Source organism: Platalea leucorodia (genome assembly GCF_965183815.1).
Source record: "Platalea leucorodia genome assembly, chromosome: 3".
NCBI classification, from domain to species: Eukaryota; Metazoa; Chordata; class Aves; order Pelecaniformes; family Threskiornithidae; genus Platalea; species Platalea leucorodia.
Window position 1 is genome coordinate 25,748,341 of NC_138825.1, and position 9,700 is coordinate 25,758,040.

General features: G+C 45.0%; 1 protein-coding gene across 1 annotated transcript in view; it reads right to left on the reverse strand.

Moving 5' to 3' along the window:
• PROX1 (prospero homeobox 1) overlaps positions 1-9,422 on the reverse strand; it is a gene marked incomplete at both ends in the record, with an annotated part of 36,425 nt that extends 27,003 nt beyond the window's left edge. The window contains 2 exons of the mRNA XM_082306736.1: positions 1,030-1,166; positions 7,706-9,422. Coding sequence (XP_082162862.1) covers positions 1,030-1,166; positions 7,706-9,422 — 1,854 coding nt within the window. The remainder of the gene's footprint in view (positions 1-1,029; positions 1,167-7,705) is intronic.
• Positions 9,423-9,700: the final 278 nt, after the last annotated feature.

The window sequence follows — 9,700 nt, forward strand, 5'->3', positions numbered from 1 at the left end:
AGAAGTGTACTGAGATGTGCAAGCGCATGCAACGTTAAATGAAAGAAATAAAGGGAAAAACTGCCAAGAAACTTGACCAAAGAGAACTGGTCAGCAGAAACTGGGCCAAGTTCACAAACCTCTGGGATAATCTTCCACTAAGACCAAAAAAACCCCATAACCCAAAAGTGATTAAAAGAAGGATTTCTGTAATTTGTTTGGGGGGGGAGAGAATGTAACAAACTAATTTAAGCTAATGTAATGTTTATAAAGTTACTTAGATAATGACACCATGTATGCCATTATAATCATTAAAACCCAATCTATGCTTTTTTAAAAAAAAACTTAGATGATTAACACAAAATCAAGTTGATGTGAAGGAACAATTACTTTTAGAAAAAAAATCAGGAGGTCCTAATATTCTGTAGAATGAGGGAGGATGCAGCTGTATGTCGACAGCTTTCATATCCTCATTTGAATAATGTGGCCTGAATCTGTCACTTTATTCATCCTCCTTATGCTCAGTGTACTCTGCATCAACAACAAATTAAGTTGTAAATAAGAGACAATCATCACTTTTGTTTTTAAGCAGCTTCTGCATGGAGAATTTCAATGTACTGTTTCTTTTTGACAGAAAGAAAGGGATTCTACACTCTGCTTATGTAAGCACAAATATGAGGAAACCAACCGAAATGAAACAATAAGGGAGCACTTGAGAACTGCTCCAAAATGTTCTTGGAAGTACACTTCTACCACCCAGAAATCTCTTTTTTTAATAGGATATGCATAACGAAAACTGCTTAGTTCACTGTAATAATTATTCTTACTTTGCTCTAAAATGTCAATGATTTTTTTAATTTAAAAACATCCCCTTTCCTCGCCTAGGCACAAGCAGGGTACACCTCAACAGGAAGAACAAGTGAATAAAGTCAGCTGTAACCTTTGTGTACCCAGAAATATTATTAATCTCTAATATGACAAGACGATACCATTTCATGACTAAATATAGCATGCAGTAAGGAAAGGGGGGAGGGAAAGAGATTTTCTTACCTTTACGTCCGAGAAGTAGGTTTTCAGCATATTGGAACTTGGGTACCGGGTGTAAAAGAACATGAGCTTGGCCTTTTTCAAGTGATTCGGTGACAAGCCTTCCTGCATGTAGGATTGAATTAGTAAAGGAAAATGCTCTTCTTGAGAAAGCTGTTTCTGAACGTATAGAGCTAGCAAAGTGCCCCCTTAAATACTCCGCCGTTCCCCAGATTACAGGAGAAAATATTACCATTTAAATTGCTGCACTGTAATTTTCTGTTAAATAGCTAAACGAGGGATGCAAGGCTGTGTAACTTAAACCCTGTATTTCCTATCAGTTTTGGTGCTGGGTCTCGGGAATCTTGCAAGTTTACGGCTTGTGTACCATATGTATGTTCACTTGTTGCTAAGGAAACAAATGCACGAAGCATGTGCCACAGAAAACTTATCAGAAGCTTTTTCTCCCTCTCCTTTGCCATTCCAGCTGAAGTTTCTTTTTCGCTCGGTGTCGTGCCACCTGCACGAAAGAGAGCTAACGCACGTGAGACAATCGGAGGCGCTTTATCATTTTGAGCAATGTTTTATACAGGCAGTACGTTTCACCCGTTTCATTTGTGCCGATAAATTTGAACATCTTGAGTAACTCTCTCTGATCCTGCTGCTGCTTTGCTCCAGTGGCTGCCTTGCAAATCAAAGCAAAATCTGTAGTAGCCAGAGCCCCTCTGCCCCTCAAACCCCCCGCCACAAACTTGTCGCCTCCTGATTTACACAGTTAACTCCTCGGAGAACGAAGCTGTATTTGGGGCTAACCAATCGATAAATGTGGGCTAGCAGATCAATAAATGGCCACTTACCCTATAAGGCAGCCTATTTATCCTGGAAACATCATTACCTTTTAGATCTGTAAACAGAAGCAACTAAAAGAGTTCCCAAGGGAATGTGAAGCTAACCATAACAATCTCAGCTTGCTGATTTTTCTCCCAGCTTCTTGGCTCTCTTTTGTGTACTGCATGCTAGGACGGCTCTGGTCACATCTGTGCCGCAGGCTGGCCCTGCCATTTCCTCAGCAAATTAATGGCTTTATAATTTATCAGAAATGAAGATGCACGTGGAGAAAATCAATGTGGCCCCCACAAGGTCAATTAAGGGTTCTTCCCAGAAGCTTCTCTAAGGACTGTTTCTCCTAAACACAATTGTTGAAAATTTCACTGGGTTCACACCTTATGGTGGGGGGAAGGTCAACCAAGTTGACAGATGCGCTGCAGCCAAGGTGCCTCTTCCACCTTACGGCCGGGCGCACGTCAGCACAGAACATCTCATTCCAGGCCTCGAGACGGGAAACCCAGACTGATTTTTATCAGTAGGCTACTGATGATTAGCTAGGCTTTTTCAGCAGAATTCCTTCCTCTCTAATTCGTGAAATCTGCTGAAACCCTCTCCCTTTATTTCAGTTACAATCTTCATTTTTAGATTGGAAAAATGTAGCATTTAAAAAAAAAAAAAGTCATTGACAATATTAGTTTAAAAACCTCTTATTATCTGGAAGTACACGGAAGACGGCTCAGCTGAACTTGCATTTTGTTTTAGATGCTTAATGATTACAAAGAAGATAATTTATGACTGACATACTTCTTGTGCCAAGAGAAGAGTTGAAAGAACCTCCAGTTACCTCCATTAGACTGATAGAGAAGTCTAAAAGAGCATTACACTCTGCAGTGCCATCTGTCAAAATACGTAAGTGAAATAATAGTAGCAAGCTGTCACCTATTGCTTAGTGATAAGAGTTTTAGACAAATCAAAACTTCAACAGCAGAAATCCATTTTGTTACGCGATCCTTTCAGGAAAGTGGGGGTCCAAGGGCGTACTCCTTTAACCAGAAGAAAAAAAAAAAATCCTAAGTCTCCTTAATTTGCAATTCCTCTGATGCCAACAAGATGTTAATATGGGGTTTGGCGTATATTCTCTTTCAATGCAAGCTCAGAGATAGACTTAAACTTTCAAAAAAGCTCTCATATTTGCTGGATTTAAGCATATTAGACAGTTGTCTAAGCATTTGGATTCCTTCTGCATTTAGGATTTTTAAATATTTTCTGCTCTAATGCCAGAGGATATTGATATTGAATGAAACATGTATTAAAAGATGTTCTGAGACTCAAATTCCCAGAAATCCATTTTTTATTAAAATTATACTTGTTCTTAAGCACTTGGCAGCCTTAAAGCGATATCAAATATGCAACAAATCTGTATATCTTGATCCTAAGGTTAACGCTTTACTGTGATAAAAGATATGATCTGCAATAATCTAGCAAAAAATAGTTAATGACAGACTTAAGAGCTAAGAATTAGATAACCCATTGCTATTTCAGAAAAAAACTGAACTGACCAATTGCTTAATTTCCTTTTTAAGTGCTTGAGCTGAAAAGCAACTGTTCTTCCAAGAAAGCACTAGCTGTTTCCAGGATACTTACACACGCACAATGACTCATGATGAAATAGATTCAGTAAACATACAGCTGTACCGAACACGAGCTAAGCCCCATTCAAGGCCAGGAAAGAAAACGAGCACAAATAAATATTAAGGAGGTAAAGGGAGGAGGGGTGCCGAATGGAACGCAAACAAGCTCCGTCCCAGCAGCTCGTGTGGCTTGCCTCAATTCTCTTAGCTATAGCTTTGTGAAGACAGATGACATTCAATTCTATGGGTAATGCAAAATAGACAATAACTGCTGAAACTTGAGCCAGCTGCCAGGTGTAAAAAAAAAAAAAAAAAAAAAAGGCGGAAAGAAAAAAAAAAGGAGAGAAAGAAAAGATGATAAATCCATAAATTAATGAAAGACATCTGCTCGGGAACATAAAAGATCAGAGGAACAGTGTACTGCAGCTGAACCTAAAGCGGTGTTCAAACAACCTGAGAGTCTCAGCGTCGTGCGTTTACACAGTACAACGCAGCCTCACCTACCACAGCAGCAGCAGGAAAAAGGCAAAACGCTAAGAAATAGGAAGCGAAAGACTGGGAACGAAACGTATACGCGCTCTTGTGTGTTTTAACTGGAGAAGCACAGGGCTGGCATCGCACAGCCTTTGACTCATTTGCACATCAATCCTCCCAGGTAACGCTCCTCTTTTGCAAAAATATTTTTTCAGGGATGATCTTTCACTCCTGTTACTCTCAGCCTGAGCTCCCACAAATGCTCTAAGAGGCTTTTCTAGCCCACACATGTATTGAGCTGAAGGAAAAGAGGTAAGAATAGGCTGCATCAGGTAAAAAATCTGCACTAGCAAAGCCAAGCTGCTCCTTAAGTTACACCTCAGGTGCTTTTAACCAGCAAAGCTCCAAATAGCTGTATCTGCGAGCATCTTCAAGACCCTTCGAAGAAAGGGCTGCCTGGAAAGTATTCATTCATCGCCCAGGTTTTATCAACAGCACGGAGTTATCCAACTTGCTGTACAATCGCTCATTTTTTTTAAGTTTAATTAGTTTAATTCTAGTCAGATGTAATAACTACTCATTTCAAAATGTTGTAATTCACTAATTATAGCTTTCATATATTGGGACTGTGAAACTCATTCCAGTTGGATTGGAATTCTGTTTAAAAATAAATAAATAAATTGTAGAAAGTTTCACTAATGTTTTAAAGCCCTCCTGCCAGGGAGAGCACGCTAAACTTCTTCACCTTTACGGATGTCTTAACAGCACACAAACTACTGTTGTGCTTCAATTTTGATCTATGCAAATGTTTTGGGACTGAACAAGGCTATTTTTCTTGAGATGCAAAGAGGATGCATGACAAAGGAAGACCATAGAGAAAAACAATTCGCTGTCTGTTTCTTTTGGAATTTGAATAAAACTTAATATTTGATTAAACAGATTAGTTTGCAAAGATACAGACTGCATTCATGACCCAGATGGGAATTCATGCTGCAGGTGCATCTTATCTTGTTTAGCAACATACGCAAACATTAACCATTTCCTTCTGCAATTCAGCAAGGAACGATCAGATACATTTTACAGGCGTTGGTTAAGAAAAAAAAAAAAAAGAACAAAAAACAAAAGACCAAAAACCAGGCTGGTTCAGTGTTTTAGCCTACTACTAAAACCTGAACTTGGCTGTATCTGCTAGTCTTATGTTCTCATCCTGGCTGTATTGTCCAGGAAAACAGATGTTGCTTTCTGCAGGGAAGAAAGATCTGCTTCTCTCAAGAAATATATTCCCTATATATGCACATTCAACCATGTAAAATAAAAGTGCCACAACAGAATCGACCACAAACAAACCAACATCCATACTGCACCTTTCCCTGGAAACTGCAAGCTGCCTGGACAAACGAGCTGCTGCTAGAAAAAAACATCCATCCCCACCGCTGAGCCGTATACCAGGGCACGCGTTGGGTAGAAGTGCTCTTTAATAAACCTGTTTGTCCCAACAGGTCTGTACCTAAACCCAGATCAAACTGCAGCCTGAAACAGCGTCTAGGTGGGAAAGTCAGAGTGCTTTCACGATGGCAGGGGAAGCGGCAGGGCAAGGGAGGAGGAAGGGAGTCACTCCACTCGGCGTTTGCCCCGGCTGAGCTTGGGAGCGGCGGGGGGCTCTCGCACCCGTTTCAGGAGAAGCAACAAGCTCCGTTAGCGACCGCCAGCGAGACTGCGCAGGAGAAAGGGGGAGATACAGCAGGGGCGAGGGAGAGATGCTCCACGGGTGGAGAAGATCATGTGCAACCCCAGAACTACCCCTAGTTCACAGGCTTGGCATTTTTCACCTCTGCTCACTACTCTCCCAGGATGGAAGAACCACTTTTATACAAAACAATTAGTATGCCACTGTACTGTTTGGTAGAAATTACTTAATTGCTCTGGCCTGAGTCTTGCCCTTGGCTGCCACTCCTGTTGACCTCAGGACTGCCTCCCAAGCGTCGCAGCTTGCATTTCAATATGCAGGAGAGATTTTTGGTTTGGATTTCCAAAAGTAACTGGCAGTAACTGTGAGTGATGCTGGATTTAGACCGACTCCTCTGTTTTGCCATACAATGTATATGGCAGGGAGATTTCCCTGCTACCAATGCAGCAGAGAGATCCTCTTTCAGGAAAGAAGTCCCTCAAACATCATGTCCACTACCAGCTGGCTCTCAAAAACACCAACAGCTAAGGAAGGTGCTTTCAAACTGGGAACACTTCCCCCCGTAGAAATGGGACTATTCATACAGGTCAGACAGCAGCAATTCTTGACTCACACTCGACCTGTGTTAGATCAAAGACTGGTGGTGACGGGCTCCAGACCTGCAGCACCTGCCTTCGTCCCAGTGGTGCCCACTGACATGGAAGGGATGGGAAGTCCAGATAACCAGCGGGTCCCGAGCCCTGCCAGCACCTTCCTGAGGACTTAACGCATCTACAGAAAATGTGGTTAAATTAACCTAAAACCACCAGAGTTATTCATCGCCTAGAAGACACCCAGCGACGGGGCACAGCCTCGAGCATCTGCCTTCACATGATACCCCTGGAAAGGGGACAAGTTCCTCAGCATCGCTACCGTAACTCAGGGAGGGGCAGGGTTATTCAGTCACAATTACTTTCATCAATTTAGGAATGAAATTAGCTGCATTTAAGGCTCTGTGCTTGTGCTGCTGCCTTGTGCTGGGGTCTTGGAGCTGCAAAAAAAACATTGATCTACCCTTCATGCAAAATCCTGAATTTTAGCGTTGGGCAGGCATAGTATTTTATTCACTTTTAGTACGACTGTACTAAAGTAGAAGAAAAATCTTTTGACCAAAATGCACATTAGGGGAAAAGATGGAAGGAGTGGGAGGTGTTATTGCTAAAAAAGAAAAAAAAAAAAATCTAGTACTAGTTTCCAGGAAAAAAAAAGAAAAGATCATTACTATGTCTGGATATGCCTAAATAAAGGCAGAGATGGATTTTTTTCCCTAACTAAAGCCTGTTATTGAGCTAAAAAGAGAGATTTTACTATCATCTTTTTTTTTTAAGCAGGGGAAGTGTCCTGTAAATTTAATACAGCTGAAGTTTTATATTTAATTGTTCTCTCTAGCTTTCCAAAATAATTTGCTTTGTGTATGTTAGGACAAAAGATTTCTGTGTATGGCTGAACAGAGGTTAATCATGCATAGCAGGCAGCTGCACAAGGGCTGAGGAACAGACCTCTGGGTGGGGGAAAGAACTTGATGCAGCCTGAATATATCAGTACCTGTGTCTTTTGTGCTTCGTCTCCCTTACGCGCTTGAGAGCTGAAGGCTCGCGATGATCGGACTGTGGCTCTCTGTGAGCCCCAGCCACGACACCATTAACACAGGTCGTGCATTGGCCTGGCAAGGGAGGGAAAGGAGGTGGCCGTGGCTTGAAGAGTTTTTGGCCAAGGGCGATGCCCCCTTGATCACCTCCCCGCCTGGGGAAGGACTCACTGGGCCAGGGAAACCCACCGGCACCCGGGTCGTGGGCTTGGCTGGCTTCCTGACCCCGCGGGACGGTCTAAAAGGCTTGGGGAGGGCGGGTGGCTATTTTATGTGAACACCATTGCTGAAGGAGTGCCATCAGCCAAGACCCGGCATTTTATTTGGCCTTGCCAAGCCCCCCGCCCGCTCCCGCAGCGCCCGGGGGAGGTCCCGGGACACAGGCATGGACCCTTGTCCTCTCCCGCCGGCCAGCACCGGGCTATTGCTTGTCTTTCAAAAAGGATATTGCACTTCCCGAGTAGGGCGAGATTTCGGACATGTCTTGCAGCTCGCCGCACTCGGACTTTATGAGGGACAAGGAGAGGCCCTCGGCGGTGCTGGGGGGGTGGGCCGGCGAGCAGGGGTGGTGGTTCATGTGGTGCGACGACATCTTGGTCCTCAGGCTGGTGGTCTCCCGGGTCAGGTCAAGGGATTCGGGGGAGGCGCGCTCTTTCCCCGGGAAGGAGGCCGACGGGGCGCCCAGGGGGCTCTGGAAGGGGTAAGCCATGAGGGGCAGCGGGAAGGGGTGGCGGAAGGAGGAGGTGGAGAAGCCAGCGGTGGCCGAGAGCGGGGACTGGTGCAGGGAGGCGTGATGGCCGCCGGCCGGCGGGGCGGAGGCGGATTGGTCGGAGGAGTTTTTGCGGACGACGAGGGGCAGCGCCTCGGTTTGGTCGGTGGCGCCAGGCATGGGGACGCTGCCGAAGGTGTCGAGGGGGTTGGGAATGATGACGTCCCCAAAGCACTGCAGGCGCTGGTTGGCCGTGTGGAAGTTGTGGTTCTCCCCGTTGACGGCGAACCTCGCCTGTGGGATCTGGAGGGGCGGGAAGACCTGAGGAAGCTGGCGGGAGGGCTTGGACGAGAAGACTTTGACCACCGTGTCCACAACTTGTGACATGGCGGTGTTCAGCTCCTGCTTCAGCGTCTCAGCCAAATGTTTGCCTTCAGGGTGGAAGGCGTTTGGCCCTTGCTCCTTCTCCTTGGGACCTTCTCTTTTCGGCTTGTTCTCCGCAATCTCCTGCTCCCGGATGAGGGCCCGGGCCCGGTCGATGAACTGCCCCGGGTCCAGCTCGCACATCTCGTTGTCTGACCTGCCAACGGAGTCGCCAGCCCTCGCATCCATGGTTTCGGAGCGCATGCTGTCTTCAGACAGGTTGCCATCTTCATCATTTTCGGAGTCGGTGCTGTCGTAGATCTGGTAGAACTTCTCCTGCAGCTGGCGCAGCTGCTTCTGCATGTCCTCCAGCTGCTGCTTCAGCTGTCTGCGCTCCTCTCGCTTCTGCTCTTTCCTTGCTGAAACCAGCTGCTGGAAACTCTGCTGCTGCTGTTGTGGCAGCTTTTGCTTGCGTTTGTTTTCTCTGTAACTTTCTCGGGGACTCACGGACTGCGGAGCTATTTCTCTTTCGTTTTCATTGCCCCTTAATGCCACGCTGGGGGAATGGCTCATACCCCGAATTATATTCTCAACCCGGGCGCGTTTAGCTCTCAGGTGCTCGTCGCATAACCGATCCACATCAAACTGGCTCATAGTCGGCCTGCCAAAAGGGGAAAGACACTCTTGGGGGCTGTCTCTTGAAGAGTTGCTGCATACATCCTCCTGATGTACTTCTGAGCCTGTACTAGAGAGACCGCTGGCTTGGAAACTGGGCTCCGTGCCACCATTTTTGTTCATGTTATTTTTCAACAGCTGGGAAATTATGGTTGCTCCTGGAAAAGGCATCATGGCATCTTCATATGAGTTCGCCCTCTTCAGCAGCTTGCGGAGTACATTTGACTTTTCCCCATCTGCATGCTGCACCACTGAATACTCGACATCCTGCTCTGAACCTTGGGGATTCATGGCACTAAAAAACGTTGCTCTTGCCTTTGCAAAAAATGCAGATGCTGTCCCTACCGTCCTTTTCACTCCAATGTCAACTCTTCTTCTCTTGGTTTGCCTGCTTAAGAGGGCTGTGCTGTCATGGTCAGGCATCACTGGACTGTTATTGTGCCATCTTCAAAAGCTTGTCAGCTGGGCTCAGCTCAAGAATCCTGGGACCCTGGCCAACAGAACAAAAGGACTGATGAATCATTTTCTTTAAATTTCTCCAAATTTCCTGACCTCAATCCTGAATAAAATGCAAAATGCATAGGCTCTGGGATTTATGGCACATTACAATTATTGCAATTTATTATGCACTCTGCTTGAAATGAAACATTTTTAAATATTTCTGCTCCACTGGTTTAAGATGGATTAAGATTTAAAAAAGC